The 18584-nt window shown below is 41.1% G+C and overlaps 1 protein-coding gene and 1 pseudogene across 2 annotated transcripts in view; one reads left to right on the top strand and one right to left on the bottom strand.

Annotated features, from left to right (window-relative positions):
- Positions 1–7310, top strand: part of ABHD3 (abhydrolase domain containing 3, phospholipase) — a 35409-nt gene extending 28099 nt beyond the window's left edge. Inside the window, exons 7-9 of the mRNA XM_080684816.1 lie at positions 1405–1453; positions 1533–1698; positions 6436–7310. Of these exons, the coding sequence (XP_080540942.1) occupies positions 1405–1453; positions 1533–1698; positions 6436–6614 (394 nt within the window). The 3' untranslated portion in view covers positions 6615–7310. The remainder of the gene's footprint in view (positions 1–1404; positions 1454–1532; positions 1699–6435) is intronic.
- Positions 7311–9830: 2520 nt separating this feature from the next.
- Positions 9831–18163, bottom strand: LOC308255931 (kelch domain-containing protein 3-like; annotated as a pseudogene). Its single transcript has 2 exons — positions 17216–18163; positions 9831–9841 (listed from the first exon to the last, which is right to left on the bottom strand). The product of its transcript is annotated as a kelch domain-containing protein 3-like (transcript).
- Positions 18164–18584: the final 421 nt, after the last annotated feature.

Genomic DNA, 18584 nt, shown 5'->3' with positions numbered 1-18584 from the left:
AGCACAGCACAGTTATATATGTATATTTACATTACATTGCATGCATTCACTACTGCACAAAATAGTCTTTATATTAGAAATGTATATAAGAGTAAAAATATTTTAAGTATAAACTGAAAATATAGATAAAAGTTCTGTTTTCTTTCTGTACCCCAGTGGATTATCTTGTACAACCCCTGTGATATGGGCTCCCATTTGAAGATCATTATTCTGTCACTGTTCTAAATTATTCTAAAAGACTAAAAACATTAGTTTCAAGTGTGTTGAGTAACAATATGAGCTATTTCCCTGGATTTTCTACTTGTTACTAATGTCAGTACGTAACTCTCTCCTAGGTTGTAATGTCTATATAAAGTGTTTTCAGTGCTGAATAATACGTTTCTTAAATATGTGTTTGCAGTCCCTCCAGTTCTTAACATTATCAAAATACCATCTTTGCACTCATTTTTCTGGAATTGTTTGTGTATATTCTAACAGTTAAACAGTAGGGTAGCAAAGAACATAGATATGTTTCTGTTTATTTTTTTTATGACTGTTACCATGCATTTTTTGGTGAATTGCTAAATTAAAATATAAACTCTAAATAAAAGTCAGTTAATTTGTGCATGAAAACCATAGATACCCAAAAATTGAAATTAAGCATTGGATTAAACTTAACCTATTTGTTAAAGTAAGGGTGTTGATTATAAAATATTGCTAAGAATACTAAAGAATCATCAGTTACTGTTGGTCACTGGAATGAGGGATGGTAGCAAGAAAAGTGAAGAAGGTAATTCAAATTAAAATATGGTTATACAACAAAAATAACCAACATTTAAAAAATAAATACGTATATAAAAATACAAGTTATAATTTTCAGTATAGCCATTTAAAAAAATAATATCTTCAGATAATGTATCCAATTAAAAGCTTCTGGATTAAATGAGGCCTTTTTGGCCAAATTGGTTTAATAGCAGCAGTGTGTAAGTCTAATTTGTTATGAAACAGCCCTTACGTTTATTTTATAGAACTGGTTCATTCTTTCTCAATTAAGAAAAAACTACTTTAACCAGGCCAGTTGAGCATCGACCCATGAGGTCACTGGTTCAATTCCCAGTCAGAGCACATGCCCAGGTCGAGGGCTAGATCCCCAGTAGGGGGTGTGCAGGAGGCAGCCGATCGATGTTTCTCTCTATATATCCCTCCCCTTTCCTCTCTCTCTAAAATCAATAAAAACATATTTAAAATGGAAAAAAAGTACTTTAAAAATGTCTTTGGGACCAATATCTGTGTACTCTGATTAAGTAAATATTTACCATGGAGTACCAACTGGGTGCCCTGTGATAGGCTTAGTTATATATTATTTAGGTATGTTTGAGACAGGAATGACCTTACTTTTTTCCTTTTGAAATTCTTTTGTTTCAGGCACCGGCATATGTTTGTAAAACAGATTGACATGGATCATGTCATGAAGGTAGGAGAAAAACTATATGTAATACTTTCATTTTCTTTTTTGATCCCCAAAATAATTACAATCTGTTTTTGTGTTACAGGCTAAATCCATTAGAGAATTTGATAAGCGATTTACTGCAGTCATGTTTGGATACCAAACAATTGATGATTATTATACTGATGCCAGTCCAAATCGTAGACTGAAATCAGTAGGGATTCCAGTGTTGTGTCTGAATTCTGTGGATGACGTTTTTTCACCCAGTCATGGTAAAATTAACATATTTATATGCATTTTGACATGAGTTAACTGTTTTAAAATATTGTTAGGCACACAATAATAAGGAATAAAATGCCAGTCTTATAGTTTCCACTGTGATAAACAAAAAATAGTTAGATACTCATACTTTAATCTAAATATATCAGATCAGCTCTAGCCAGCTTGGCTCAGTGGATAGAGCATCGGCCTGTGGACTGAAGAGTCCCCGGTTTGATGCCAGTCAAGGACCATGCCCAGGCTGTGGGCTTGACCCCCAGTGAGGGGCATGCAGGAGGCAGCCAATCAGTGATTCTCTCTCATCATTAATGTTTTTCTCCCCCTCTCCCTTCCTCTCTGAAATAAATAAATAAACATATCAGATCACTTTAAATTTGCCACAGTCCACTATGAGAACAAATTAAGACTCAGTATTTCAATTGTTCTCATTTTTATAACCTTTCCTTCTTATCAAATATTAGAGGCCCGGTGCACGAAATTTGTGCACAGGGGGTGTGTGTCCCTCAGCCCAGCCTGCACCCTCTGCAATCTGGGACCCCTCGAGGGATATCCGACTGCCCGATCCTGGTAGGCAGTCGGACATCCCTCTCACAATCCAGGACTGCTGGCTCCCAACTGCTCGCCTGCCTGCCTTCCTGATTGCCCCTAACTGCTTCTGCCTGCCAGCCTGATCACCCCCTAACCACTCCCCTGCCAGCCTGATTGATGCCTAACTGCTCCCCTGCCAGCCTGATCGCCCCTAACTGCCCTCCCCTGCAGGCCTGGTCACCCCTAACTGCCCTCCCCTGCAGGCCTGGTCACCCCTAACTGCCTTCCCTTGCAGGCCTGGTCCCCCCCAACTGCCTTCACCTGTAGGCCTGGGTCCCCCCCAACTGCCCTTCCCTGCAGGCCCTGTCGCCCCCAACTTCCCTCCTCTGCCGGCCTGGTCACCCCTAACTGCCCTCCCCTGCAGGCTTGATCGCCCACAACTGCCCTCTCTTGCAGGCCTGGTCCCTCCCAACTGCCCTCCCCTGCTGGCCATCTTGTGGTGGCCATCTTGTGTCCACATGGGGGCAACCATCTTGTGTGTTGGAGTGATGGTCAATTTGCATATTACTCTTTTATTAGATAGGATACTATTCTTTGATCAGTGTATATTATAGTATCTTTGCTTCAAAAGTCATCACTTGCCTTTGCTTTCTGAGATTCCTTCCTATACAGAAGGCTTTGGAATATTTCTCTCCTTTTAACCTGGAAGAGAACTGGAGACTTTATAACATGATGTCCTTGAATCTCTTAATGAGTGTAGCACATTCAGACTCTAAAGTTATATTTGAAGGAAACAGTCTTTGTTTTTTCTCTGGATACTGTACAAAAGAAAATTATGCCAAATTAACTTTCTCTCTTAATTCAAGAAATACGGGATTTGGAAACAAAAATATAGGGCCCAGGGTTGGATTTCAGTCAAGGGCACATACTTGGGCTTCAAGCTCGATCTCCGGTCCTGGTCTGGGCACATAGGGGAGGCAACCAATCAATGTGTGTCTCTCACATGGATGTTTCTCTCTGTCTCTTCCCCTCCCTTCCACTCTCTCTTAAAAAAAAAAAAAAAAAAAAAATCAGTGGAAAAATAACCTGTGGTGAGGATTAACAACAACAACAAAAAAATCAATGGTGATGACTAACAGCAACAAATAAGTAATTGTACTATCTTAGGAATCAGTAGACTTGACCTCTAAGTTTTTTGTGTGAAATTTTGTAAAGCTTTTTAGAAAACGTTTTCTCCCTGTTTTTCCCCCTAAGTACTTTAAAAATTTTTCTCCCATCTACTTAATTAAAAAAAAAAATTATTCTGACTACAAACATGACACATATGTATTGTCAAATTTTCAAAAAAACCCCCCAAAGTATGTAAAATAAATCAATCATCTATCATCTCTCTAGGAAATATCAATTAATTGTGTGATTCATGATTAATCACAGATAACAGTAGATGACTGAAACTTTTGGCCTTTGACCACAAATCAGAAATTGAAACTGTAAACTTTAATATGAGTTGAATTACATAATGATTGTTTAGCCTATCCATTGAATTAAGAAAGTCTGGTATTTATTTTTATATTTCACTGACCCTTCTCCTACCAACAAAAATTTCCCAATATTTAACCTGACCCAATTGGTTTAAGTTTAAACTCATTTTCTATTCTTTCTCAAGCTTATAAAATAGTCTTGCAACTTGAAATAGTGGGCAATTGTCTGCATTCTGAGAGGGAAGGCAGCCAGCATCTTTCACATGACTCAATGTGGACAGCCTTTTGTTCTTCTGATGTGACTGTAACTTTCAATGTTAGAAATTCCTGAGTGTATTCAGAGTGTAAAATTGGGGCTCTTAATAATTCCATTACAGGCAAATGAAGCACTCTAAATCTAAGCCTTAATGTAAGGTGAAAAGCAAAAGCAAAAATAATATCAGTCATTTTCCCTGCCCCTCCCCTTAGCTCTCACACCTGATCCTATTATAGAAGTTCATTTTTTAGGTGTTGCTGGCTAAGGATGTGAGTTCAGGCCCCCTTTTAGATAAGAACTTGACTTGCTAGGCCTTGATTTAGGGAGTATTATGAGGGGTCAAATTTAGAGCCTCATCTAAACAGGCAACTTAGGCACACAGCAGAAGCCCTGTCTTGGAAGGAGCTCAGTTCTCTTTATAGTGTCAGCATCTTTTCCTTCCTTAGAAGGGCGTGGGGTGGTAAGAGCTGACCTTTAGTTAGCTCATTTACCTCTAAACTCTGTCCAAGATGTGAAAGTCTAATTATTGCATCAACCATGTTATCTTAAATAGGGAGATAAGATTTAGCATATCTGAATCAAAGCAATTTTCATGCCAGTTTGGAATCCATTATAGATCTTAAATCAAAACATTTTCATTGTTTGAACTCTAAGCATGGGGGTGGAGGAGGGGAGAACAGCTTTAATTCATATTCTTAAAGTTTTCACTCAGGAAGATTTTTGTAGAGCATATAAAAAGACTCTGATTACTGCTGAATTATTTACATACTTAGAGGCCTGGTGCACGAAATTCGAGTGCAGTGGGGGGAGGGGTGTCCTTCAGCCCAGCCTGCGCCCTCTCGCAATCCGGGACCCCTCAGGTAGGGTCCCTAGGCCAGCCCGGTGATCAGGGCTTATCAGGGCTTTCCTTACCCCGGCTGCTGGCAGGTGGCCCTGTCCCCCCCCACTGCCACTCCTTGCCATCTGTGCAGCGCTGCCCCCCCTCCCCACCATCGGTCACCTACCTCTGCGGGTGACAGGTGTGGGGTGCGATGGCTTGGCTGGCCTGGGCCTCCCTCTGCGGGGCAATGGCTGGCCGGCCCCACACACCCACCACAGCATTGTTGGCCAGAGGCCTGGGCCTCTCTCTGTGGGACGATCGATCACGGGGCCCCCAGATCAATGCCCTGCAGAGGGAGGCCCCACCAACCCACCACAGCACTGCCAGAAGGGTGGCCTGGCCCCCTCTCTGTGCGGCAATTCATTACAGGGATCTGTGATGGATGGCTTTGCAGAGGGAGGCCCCGCCCACCCGTCTTAGCGCCGCCTGTGGGATAGCCTGGGTCTCCCTCTTTGGGGCGATTGTGGAGTCCTCCCCGCAATAGACCGCCCTGCCGGCCGGTGACCTGGGCCTCCCTCTGCGGAGCCTCTGTGGGGCGATAGTGGGGCCCCCCACCCAATCACATCGCACCCTCCTTGGCTGGCCTAGCACCAGTGCGTGTCATAGTGTGGGCATCTGGAAGGTCGTCCAGACGGTGGTTCTGCTGTTCAGTCATTCGGTTGACTTGCATATTATGCTTTTATTATTATAGATAGCAACTATATTTTCAAAGTAAAGTTTTTCTTTTTCCTGACTATAAATATAAATTCAGAGAAGGAATATAAGGAAAAAATAATCACCAATGTTGTTAACCACCCCAAAATAATCACTGTTACCACTTGGAGTAATATTTTATTTCATTCTTTTTTGCTGTCTATATATGTTTTTACTATACAGATCACATGTATAATTTTGAATCCTTGATACAGCCACCATTTGGGATCTAACTTCATGTAAAGTTAACCAAAGTCATACATGATGAATTTATAACTCTCACAAAGGTCATAAGATTAGTTGTTTTTCTTTCCTGGTGTAACACCTAAGTAGGAATCTTGCAGCACAATATAAGTATTTACCATTCCTTGAAATACCTTTAATTTCTCATAACAAGATTGGGCCTGTTCTTTTGTGTTATGATTAAACACTTGAATTGATTCTTTCATAAGTGATGGTCCAATACATAATTATAAACATGAACTGTTATAAGAATGTGCCCTGGCTGGTGTGGCTTAGCTGTTTGAGCATTGTCCCATGCACGGAAAGATCACTGGTTCAGTTCCGGGTCAGGGCATATACCCAGGTTGTGGGTTTGATCCCAGGTCTGGATGCATGTGGGAGGCAACTGACCAATGTTTCTCTCTCTCCCTCTTCCTTCCTCTCTCTCAAAAATCAATAAAAACATATTTTTAAAAATATATAGATGATTAATAAATTAGTCAGACTTATTCCATTAGCCATACTCATTATAAATATGTTTAATGGTGTTTTGTTTTTAATTATTGGAAATCATAAAGACACACACTTTTCCTTATTATCCAAAAATTGGTGATAATTATATTTTTTCTCTCTCCTTCCCTTTCTTACCCACCCCGTCTTTTTCCCCAAGCTATTCCAATAGAAACTGCTAAGCAAAATCCTAATGTTGCTTTGGTCCTTACTTCTTATGGAGGCCATATTGGTTTTCTGGAGGGCATCTGGCCAAGGCAGTCCACTTATATGGATCGAGTCTTCAAGCAGTTTGTGCAGGCCATGGTTGAGCATGGACATGAACTCTCTAACATGTAGTTTTTCAGGTGCGTTTTGTCTGAACCACCATAGAAAGCAACTCAGCTTACTGCGCACAAATCTTAACTACTGTATATAAAGCAAATAAGCCAACTGGTGGTGAAGAGGTCCATAATGACATGCAAAAACTATTTTGGGGGGAAATAAAACAACTATGTAGCAAAAAATAAAATGCAGACTTAGATTGTAATTTATGTAGATTTTATTTTTACTATGCCTTACCAAGTATGACCTTAAATAAAGTAGTACAAACATGCAATTGCACTTAACCAAAACTATTGTGTAAAAATATTTTAATTCCTCAGGGTTTTAATTTAGGCTAGTATGTTTTAGATTACTCATTTTACATGATTTAATGGTACTTTAATAACTACCAGAGATTATTGGTAAGAGGTTTTGGCTATTTGAATGTAAGTTATAAGTTGGTACATTCCTAAGGATATTTATATGATAATGACATAACAACTGAAATAAGATAAAATACAATATATGCTAAATATTTTATGTGTTCTAACTTTAAAAGGCAAATGCAACAATATTAGACTGACTTCTATATATATTCTTTTACTCTGATAATATTAAATTAAGGCTGACTTATGTTTTATAATGATTATAGTTTACATGCTTATTTTTAAAATAGTATATATGCATATATGTATATCTCATTATATTAAAATAAATTATATTTTAAATTGTTTCTTTGTGAGTTTGTTTTTTGGCTTTTTTTAACCCTCAATTGAGGACATGATTATTGATTTTAGAGAGAGGGGAACGGAGAGAAGAAAAGAGAGAGAGAAACATAGAAGTATGAGAGAAACATTCATCAGTTACTTCCCATACTCACCCTGACCGGGGATCGAACCCAAAACCTAGGTATGTGCCCTGACCAGGAATTGAACCCACAACCTTTCAGTGTATGGGACACTGTTCCAACCAACTGAGCCAACCAGCCAGGGCTCTTTGTGAGTTTTTATCTACAAAAAGTAATCCCTAGAAAGCAATTTATGATAAATTCATGAATTGCATTAGTAAGAAATATTAAAATTGTTTTGCTCATTGTTTCCAGAATATTGGGCTCACACCATGCATACCAATTAAAAATACTTTCAGCTACAAGAAACTTGTCTAGCAGTGACTTAAGTATAATGGTAGCTAATTATCTCACATCACAAGTAGTCTCTAGGTCAGGGCTGGTGTCTACCAGTCTTTGCAGACTCAGGCTCTTTCCACTCCATTCTTTAGCAGGATAACTGGTTATCTACTAGACAAAGGATGGCTGCTGCATCTTCAGACATCACATTTAGGTTCAGAGAAGGAAAAGGGGGAGGGGTGGAGCCAGATACATCTGCCTCATTGACTGAAAGCTTTCCCAGAAGACTTGCTCTTACACCCTTTGGCCAGAACTGTATCACATGGCCGCCCTGGTTGACAAGAGGCTGGGAAATCAAGTATGTAAACTTCTCCAGCTGTGGAAGCAGGCCACAGAGAGGCCTGTTTATTGAACTAGCGAGCCAATAGAAATGTCATTGACAACATCCAACATCTTTCCCCCCACTCCCTTTTTTTTTTAATTCTCACCCAAGGATATTTTTCCCATTGATTTTTAGAAAGAGTGGAAGGGAGGAAGGGAGAGGGAGAGAGAGACGCTTTATCCATTGAGCCAAATGGCTAGGGCTCTTTCATGTTTTTATACTTAAGCTGATGGAAAGATAAATATCTATTTTTTAAAATATATATTTTTATTGATTTCAGAGAGGGAGGGAGAGGGCAATATAGAAACATCAATGATGAGAGAGAATCGTTCATCGACTGTCTCCTGCATGGCCCCTAATGGGGATCGAGCCCACAGCCCGTGCATGTGCCCTTAACTGGAATCAAACTCTGGACCCTTTAGTCCACAGTCTGATGCTCCATCCACTGAGCAAAACTGGCTAGGGCAAAGTTAAATATCTTTATAATTAAATAATAGGCAAGTCACTCTCCATAAAAAGATAAGAAAATTGAGTTAATGGTTCAAATACCTGAAACATTCAGAAACAGCAGGAAGGCTAGATTTAGGCCCATTTTCTATTTTACCTATTTTCTCACAACACCAATCACCGAACTTTTTTGCCTACATAAGGTAAGCAACAAGTGACACCTCCTGCGGGTAGGGAGGCCTGGGGGAGACCTTCCTTGAATGCAGTCCCTATGTTTTGAGATAAAAGTGGAAATACCCAAAGCATTAACACCAAAAATGGCATACCACTCTCAGAAACAGGCAAACTGTGCTGTTGGAAATCAGGATAGCGATTGCCCTTCTTGAAAGAAGAGTGACTGGGAGGGGGCACAAAGGGGTTTCTGGGTTCCTGCTAATGATCTATCTCTTGATCTGATTATATATGTTTTATATATGGTTTGTGTAATTTCCTGTATGTGTGTTTACAGAAAACTATATATAGCCCTAACCTGTTTGGGTCAGTGTTTCTCTCTCATTGATGTTTCTGACTCTCCTTTCCTCTCTGTAAAAAATCAACAATATATATATATATATATATATATATATATATATATATATATATATAAACAAAAACAGAAAACTATATATAAATTCCTGACACTTAAGAATGGTGAGCTGAGCCAAAACTGGTTTGGCTCAGTGGATAGAGCGTCGGCCTGTGGACTGAGGGGTCCCGGGTTCGATTCCGGTCAAGGGCATGTACCTGGGTTGCGGGCACATCCCCAGTGGGGGGTGTGCAGGAGGCAGCTGATCGATGTTTCTCTCTCATCGATGTTTCTAGCTCTCTATCCCTCTCCCTTCCTCTCTGTAAAATATCAATAAAATATGTTTTTTTTAAAAAAAAAAAAAAAAAAAGAATGGTGAGCTGATGAAAACTTATTGCTAAGAGCTGGATCTTCCTTTCTACTATGTTCTTGTCTTGTATTTCGTCTTTGGTTTCAACCAAGAATTAAATTAAAAGAAATGTTAAATTCTCTTATGTTTTAAGAAGTTATTTATTGGTGTTCAGCTACACTGAGAACATAAAAATGGAATGACTTTTGTGAAGAAAATTATAAAACTTCCTAAGAAATACAAAAGACTTAAATATACCAAGAAACATGTTTCAGCATGGCAAAAAAATGAATGTTGTAAACTATTTCCAAATTAATTTATAGGTTCAATGAAATCCCAACTAAAATCCAAATAGGATTTCTTTAGAAATCATTAAAGCAATTCTAAAAGTCATCTACAAGAAGAAGCAGAAAGAATAATCAAAAGTACTTTTTAGCCCTAGCTGGTTTGGCTCAGTGGATAGAGCGTTGACCTGCGGACTCAAGGGTCCTGGATTCGGTTCCAGTCAAGGGCACATGCCCGGGTTGCGGGCTTGATCCCCAGTGAGGGGGCATGCGGGAGGCAGCCAATCGATTCTCTTTCATCATTGATGTTTCTCTCTCTCTCCCCCTCTCCCTTCCTCTCTGAAATCAATAAAGATATATTTTTAAAAAATACTTTTTAAAGGAGGGAGATATTGTTCTACAAATATTGAAAGATGAATTAGATTGCACTGTCTTTAAACAGATACTGGTGCAAATTTTGTCAGATTGATACTGTTGTAATCAGCTAGTTATTAATAATAGAAAAAGAACAAAGAGAAGGCCAGACATTATAGATATGTGCTCTGCAAAACACTGAGGAGGGAACCACACAGAGAAGATACTTTTTAATGGGTACAGATGGAAGCAAAATGAATGTGTAAGATAAGTTATAGAAAAATGAGAGAAAGCAAGTTAAAAGACGAATCCATTTAAATCATTTTTCTTCTATAACAGTTTTATACTACAAGCTCCCATATGTTAATCAGCTATTCATCCAACTTGACTTTTGGAAAGAGCATGTTTCAATTTCAACCTTATGTCTCAGTAATGTCGGAGTGACTTTCTGTAGCTTCTTTGTACAAAGAAGGAGGGCAGTAAAAATGAAATTCTAGCTCCTCAGAGTAACAGGAGGATGCATGGTTGTACCAGTTAACAATTCGGATTTTGTAATCAAAGAAAACATGAGAAACATCAGAAGTGCTTTATTCAAAGTAATGTCCATCGCTAGCTACACATTTCCCCCATCTTTCAGGTAATTTGTGGATACCGTCCCAATAGAACTACTCTTGTTTTGAGGCAAACCATTCAGAGACCCAATTTTCCACTTCTTTGTACGTTTTGAAGTGCTGCTCAGAAAGTGCGTGTGCCATCGATCGGAACAAGTGGTAATCTGAAGGAGCAAGGTCGGGTGAATACAGTGGGTGGGTTAAGACTCCCCAGGCAAGATCTTTTAACGTGTCTTAACTGGTTTTGAAGTGTGTGATGGTGCATTATCATGAAGCAAAATTACTTTGCTGTGTCTTGTGGCACATTCTGGTCATTTCACGATCAAAGCTTGGTTCAAAATGATTATTTGTTGTTAGTAACAATCAGTATTAATGGTTTCACCTGGTTTTAGAAGCTCATAATACACCACACCTTCCTGATCCCACCAAACGCAGAGCATTGTCTTCTTTCCGAAGCGATTTGGCCTTGCAGTCGATGTTGATGGTTGACCTGGATCAACCCATGATTTTGTGTTTGGGATTCTCAAAATAAATCAACTTTTCATCACCAGTCACAATTCTATGCAAAAAACACTTTCTTTCGTGTCATTGAAGTACCATTTTACTGATGACTTTTTGGTTTTCCATTTGTCTTTCGTTCAGTTGATGTGGCACCCATCTTCCTTCCTTTAAAATCTTTCCCATTGCTTGTAAATGTTCGGAAATTGTTTGCTGAGCAACGTTTAATCTTTCTGCAAGTTGTTTTGGAGTTGGACACGCATCTTCATCCAATAATGCTTGTAATTGTTGGTCTTCAAACTTTTTCAGTTGACCTGGGCATTCTTTGTCTTTCACCTTGAAATCATAACTTTTTAAAGCATTTAAACCAGTGTTCACAAGTATCTTGAGATGGAGCATGTTCACCATAACCTTCCCGAAGTATACGATAACGTTCAGCAGCACTTTTCTTCAAAATAAAGTAATGAATTAAAACTTCCCGCAAATGCTCTTTTTTGGGGGGCACGAAATTCGACATTTTTAAGCATAAAAATATCTATGATGTTAACACCTTCGGCAAATTTGACATATGAAGTTTTTGAAGCTTGTTGAGACAGCGATTGGTTGCCTCCCTCATTCACCTGGACCAGGGCTGGGGAATGAACCTGCTGCACCAGGCAGGTATCACCTTTTCCCTCTGTCACTAAAACAGGTAGCCAGAGGTAGCAGAGTAGGTAAAATTGACAGTAGAAGCATTATGAGGATGAGAACATAGGTTGTCCTTGGACAATTATTCTTAAGAAAATTTGCTGGCCAGAAAGCCTACAAATGAAGACCATGTGAACCACTTAAGAGCTAGGGTTTTATTGTTTTCTTTTCTTTTTTTTTTTTTTTAATAGATACTCTCATAGCAAACTCTTTATTTATTTATTTTTTTAAATATATTTTATTGATATTTTACAGAGAGGAAGGGAGAGGGATAGAGAGCTAGAAATATCGATGAGAGAGAGAAACATCGATCAGCTGCCTCCTGCACACCCGCCACTGGGGATGTGCCCGCAACCAAGGTACATGCCCTTGACTGGAATCGAACCCGGGACCCTTCAGTCCGCAGGCCGACGCTCTATCCACTGAGCCAAACCGGTTTCGGCGGTTTTATTGTTTTCTATACCCATCACTGTAACTCCTCCAACCTGCATTAACCAACCACCCCAAGACTACCTCCATTTCTGCAGCTTCATCCTGTCAGTACCATAGCAAAAGAGGTCTAATTTACCAATCCAGATATAAACAAAGAGCTGTTTATCTTTCAAGCAAGAACAGAGAAAACGTGTCCCCCCCCCCCCCCCAGGGGAGGTGGAAAGATGACCATGGTGTACAAGGTCAATTCTCAAAGTTTTAGAAAGATTGTGAGCTGGTTAAGAGCATGTTGGTAGTTTGAAATTGCCATGGGAGAGAAGTCAGCAAATGCTACAAATTGTTAAAAATTTACCAGCACACCACAGGCTGACAGTAGATAGCCTCCGAAACTTTTCTAGCAAGCTTGACATTTTCTAAACATAAATATAGCAAATGTCCACCTACCGTGCCCGCTCACCAATGACAATTTCAGAGATAACGTAGATTAATATTTTTTTTCCTTTGGTCAAATTTTCAAGTATAGCTTTGAAAATTATGTAATATTTTATAGAAAAATGATTTCAAGCTATATATATTCTGCTACTCACATTATTTGCTCAATATTGAGACTCATCAATGTTGATACATGCAGCTCATCATTTTCATTATCCTATCAAATAAAGAGGGAATATGCTAATTGACCATCACACCCTCACAAAGATGGTGGTGTCCACAGCCAATAAGGAGGGAATATGCTAATTGACTGCCACGCCCTCAAAGATAGCGGCACCCAAAGCCACAAGATGGCAGTGCTCAGTCCCCTCAGCCCCGCTGGGTCCAGCCGCTCTGTGCGCCTGCCTCCGGAGTCCCCCAGTCCCTTCAGTCCTCCAGCCACTCCGGGCCGGCCTGAGGTGCAGGCAAGCCTTGGATGGTGGCTGCCCAGCTGCCTCGGGCCGGTCCTAGGTGCAGCCAAGCCTTGGATGGCGGCTGCCCAAGCTCAGGTAACCAGGGCTCGCCAAGGCTTGCGCTGTTGGCAGTGGCAGCAGCAGAGGTGTGATGGGGGCATCTCCTTCCCCTGATTGCCAGGTCACCTCCTGCCCCTGAGGGCTCCTGGACTGTGAGAGGGGACAGGCTGGGCTGAGGGACCCCCCCCCTCCGGTGCATGAATTTTCATGCACCCGGCCTCTAGTTTTACTATATAAACAACTAACTTTTCCTATTGAACATGTAGTTAATAATTTTTTTCTTTTTTCCTATTGTAAAGGCTACTTACTGCAACATTCTTGAATATGTCCCCTTGGGTAAATGTGCACCAAATTTTTAACTTTTTTTTTAAAGAGAATAGTTTATTGATGTTTTTTCTTTTTCTTTTTTTTTAGAGAGAAACATTGTTATGAGAGTTTAATGTCAAAACATCAATCAGCTACCCCCTTACTGGGGATCGAACTTGAAACTCAGGAATGTGCCCTTAACCAATAATCAAACCAGCAACCTCCTGGTGCTTGGGTCGACGCCCAACCAACTGACCCACACTGGCCAGGGCCTTTGTAATTCCCCAATTTTAGGGATGTTAGGCATCTCTTTTCCCCATTTTATTGGACTTCCTTCGTGTGTAAATTGCCTGTATATATTCTTTAATCAATTTTCTCTTGGATCTCTTAATAATTTAAAGGAGTACACCTTACAGATATTGCAGGTTTGGTCCCAGACTGCCGCAATAAAGTGAGTTGTAATCTTTTTGCTGGAGGATATTGTCTTCAATTTGTAAAAAAAAATGCATCATCTGTGAAGTGCAATAAAGCAGAGCACAATAAAATGAAGTAGTCTATATTTTACATTTTGGTTTTTTTTAATTTAATAAATCTTTATTGTTCAGATTATTACAATTGTTTCTCCTTTTCCCCCACATAGCTCCCCTCCACCCAGTTCCCACCCCACCCTCTGCCCTTACCTCCCCCACACTGTCCTCATCCATAGGTGTACGATTTTTGTCCAGTCTCTTCCTGCACCCCACATATCCCTTTCCTCCTGAGAATTATCAGTCCACTCCCTTTCTATGCCCCTGATTCTATTATATTCACCAGTTTACTTTGTTCCTCAGATTTTTAATTCACTTGATTTTTAGGTCCACTCGTTGATAGATATGTATTTGTTGTTCATAATTTTTCTCTTTACTTTTTTCTTCTTCCTCTTCTTAAAGAATACCTTTCAGCATTTCATATAATACTGGTTTGGTGGTGATGAACTCCTTTAGCTTTTTCGTATCTGTGAAGCTCTTTATCTGATCTTCCATTCTGAATGATAACTTTGCTGGGTAGAGTAATCTTGGTTGTAGGTTCTTGCTTTTCATAACTTTGAATATTTCTTGCCACTCCCGTCTGGCCTGCATAGTTTCTGTTGAGAATCAGCTGACAATCGTATGGGTGCTCCCTTGTAGGTAATTAACTGTTTTTCTCTTGCTGCTTTTAATATTCTCTGTCTTTTGCTCTTGGCATTTTAATTATGATGTGTCTTGGTGTAGTCCTCTTTGGATTCCTCTTGTTTGGGGTTCTGTGCGCTTCCTGGACTTGTAAGTCTATTTCTTTCACCAGGTAGGGGAAGTTTTCAGTCATTATTTCTTCAAATAGGTTTTCAGTATCTTGCTCTTTGTCTTCTGGCACCCCCATACTTCTGATGTTGGTACGCTTGAAGTTGTCCCAGAGGCTTCTTATACTATCTTCAACTTTTTGGATTCTTTTTTTTTTTTTTTTAAATATATTTTATTGATATTTTACAGAGAGGAAGTGAGAGGGATAGAGAGCTAGAAACATCGATGAGAGAGAAACATCGATCAGCTGCCTCCTGCACACCCCCAACTGGGGATGTGCCCGCAACCAAGGTACATGCCCTTGACCGGAATCGAACCCGGGACCCTTCAGTCCACAGCCCGATGCTCTATCCGCTGAGCCAAACCGGTTTCGGCGGATTCTTTTTTCTTTTTGCTTTTCCGGTTGAGTGTTTTTTGCTTCTTTGTTTTTCAAATCTTTGACTTGATTCTTGCATTCCTCTAGTCTGCTGTTGGGTCTCTGTATAATATTTTTTATTTCAGTCAGTGTATGTTCAATTTCTAGTTGGTCCTTTTTCATATCCTTAAGGGTCTCATTGAATTTATCAGCCTTTTCTAGGATATTCTTGAAAAGCCTTATAACCGTGGTTTTGAATTCTATATCCAGTCATTTGTTTTCCTCCATTTCTTTCGTTTGTGATCTGTTTCTTTGCCTCCTCATTTTTGCTGCTTCCCTGAGTTGGTAGGGTAGCTTTGTGTGCTAGGTTTCCTATATGGCCCAGTGGGTCGGCCTCCCCAGTTACCTGAGGTGGACACTCTTGGTGCACCCCTTTGTAGACTGTGTGTACCGCCTTGTTGTAGTTAAGTCTCGATTGTTGTTGGTATCACTGGGAGGAATAGACCTCCAGGCCAGGTGGCTGTGAGGATCAGCTGTGTCTACGCTGGGAGAAGTTCAGTGCTGGAGACAGCCTTATAGGATTAGACTTGCAAAATTGCAAAAGCCTCTGTGCTCAGCTTGGATGGGGAGGAGTCTCAGGGCGGAGCAGACAGTCTTGGCTTCCCATCAGTCCTGCCCTTGCGTGCGCACCTCCAGACCTCTGCCTTCCGCGACTCCCCTGAGTTTCCGCCTGACAGTCCAGATTCCCCCTGTAAGAGTGTAAGTCCCCAGGGGCTCGCCCGGAACTGGGGTTCAGTGCAGTTGGGGGCTTCCTTCCCCCTCCCGCCAGGGAAAGTCAGCCAGGCACTCAGTCGCCCTTCCTCTCTGCGTGCATCTCCGTACCTCAGCCCTTTGCCCCTCCTCTGATTCTCCGCGAGCTTTCCTCTTTCCTTCTAGTTGTAGAATTTCCACTCAGCCAGCCTTTCTGTGGTTCTGAATGATGTCCGTTCTTTTAGTTGTAGTTTTGAAATTGTTGTGCAAGGCAGTAGTTTAGGTGCTTACCTATGCCACCATCTTGGTTTCTCCTGCTCCTATATTTTACATTTTGGATATTAGTCTTTTGTCTTATGCTTTCCAACTATCTTTTCCCAATCAGTGGACTGCCTAACACTTTTTTTTTTTTTTTTAATATTTGGAGGTCTTTAATTCATTTTTATAAAATCTGAGCGGTCTGAGAACATCAGTTACAGCAACATCTCAAGGAAAGGGGGTGGGATTACTTCTGGTCCTCGCCTTCCCCAGGCCGGGGGGGAAGGAGGTTTTGTGGTAACAGATGCAACTTCTCTCAGCTTTCAATCAATGCTCATGGCTCAAGAAGGGCCAGGGAGTGAAAATTGAGCTGGAAGGAAACTTCTGAGGACCAGACACTGCTTGCTTCTCCCTTATCCTCATTCCCTTCACTTCTCAGCAGAGCCTGGCTAGCCTGGGGCAGAGCAGAGGCCCAGGAGCAGTTGGAAGGAGGTGGATGGGACAGAGCACCAAGGGAGAGGGCCCTGGGCCCGAGGAGAGAGGGAACATAACCCTCACGCCACAGCTCCCCACTGAGTTCACAGGAAATACTTGTAGCCCAACAGCTCCATGTGGAGGTATACCAAGATCCAAAGGACAGGCAGGTGAGACAGATAGGGGCAGTGAAAACAGCAGGTCAGGAGGGGTGGTGGCAAAAACTTCCTCCTACCTATGGGAGAAGATGAAGCGACTGATATTGCTCTTGGTGGTCATGGCAATCAGCTCCCACCTGATGTCATAGGGCAGTGGTCGGCAAACTCATTAGTCAACAGAGCCAAATATCAACAGTACAACGATTGAAATTTCTTTTGAGAACCAAATTTTTTAAACTTAAACTTCTTCTAACACCACTTCTTCAAAATAGACTCGCCCAGGCCGTGGTATTTTGTGGAAGAGCCACACTCAAGGGGCCAAAGAGCCGCATGTGGCTCACGAGCCGCAGTTTGCCGACCACAGTCATAGGGCAAATAGGACTGGTCCATGTTATAATGAATCAGGGCCAGTTTACACAGTCTTCACTTTAGTGCTAAAGTCCAAAATGTATAAGAATTATGAGGTCAAATTCTTCTCTCAGGCCTTCATCAGATGAACTGGTACCTCCAGAGGACAATTTTGTCACCAACTACAGCAGCGCTGGTGCCAGAGGGGACATGGGCCCTTTCCCTTAGGTTCAATCTTTTTCTAGGTAAAGGACACAGCGTTAAACTATGAAAGTGCCGGATCAGTCTTGCATTATCGCCACCAAAGATGTACAGCTCCCCATTGTAGCCAAAGGCTGAGTGGCTCTGGTGTCCCCTTGGGCAGCACCAGAGTGGCTGGACAGTCCAGCCAGGTATCAGTCCTGGTGTCAAAGACTCGCATGGGTTGCAAGTAAATCTCATTGTTGGAATGGAATGGTCCAAAGCGGTCAGTGACATACATGTGACTGCCCAGCATTTGTGGCTGAGTAGAAGTCCCTCCAGCAGTGCAAGATTACCCTTTGTACAGATAAGGGTTCATGTCATGGTATCTAGCTTGTGAATGTCATTAGAAAAGCAGTCCACCAGCTACTCATAACTCCTAAAATGTACATGGTTTTGCCCCAGACACAAGGTAAATGTCTATCCAGGGCCCCAGAAATTGTTCCTAATGCTTGGGTTGTGGACCATTTGTATTGATATTAAAGGTGTAGAGCACATTGCAGGCCCCTTCCGTGCCATTCTTCCCACCCCAAAGGAAGACAATGTCATTGATGAGGATGGTTGAGTGTCCATACCGCATGCATGGTAACCGTGGTTGATGGGTCTCACGGGGGAAGGAGGGGCAGCTTTGTCCAACACAAGGACACTGCATTGAAAATATGCACAAAAATTATGGAATGCTTCAAGGATTTGCATGTCATCCTTGTGCATGGACCATGCTAATCTTCTCTTTATGGTTCCAATTCCAATTTTAGTATATGTGCTGCCCAAGTGCACACCAAAACATTTTACAATGGCATTATAGTGTACCTCAACGGTTAGTAAACTATGACCCGAGTCAAATCTAGCCTTCTGCCCATTTGTGTATTTTGCCCAGAACACAGCCACACCCATTGGTTTACCTATTGCCTACAGCTACTTTAAGCAGAGTTGAATAGTTGAGATACACAGTGATTTTAAACCTTTTTAATCTCATGGCAAAAATTCTGCAGCACACCAATAAATATGTTTCGCCAATCTGACAAAAAAAATAGGCATAATTTTGATTCATTTACACCAGATGGCTATTGTGTTGGCTGTTATTTTGAAATTTGACGAGCTAAAGGAAAAGAGGTCAGTGCC

Source organism: Plecotus auritus (genome assembly GCF_963455305.1).
Source record: "Plecotus auritus genome assembly, chromosome: 8".
In the NCBI taxonomy this organism is placed as follows: Eukaryota; Metazoa; Chordata; class Mammalia; order Chiroptera; family Vespertilionidae; genus Plecotus; species Plecotus auritus.
The sequence above is the reverse complement of the archived record's forward strand: the minus strand, read 5'-3'. Positions and strand labels throughout refer to the sequence as shown.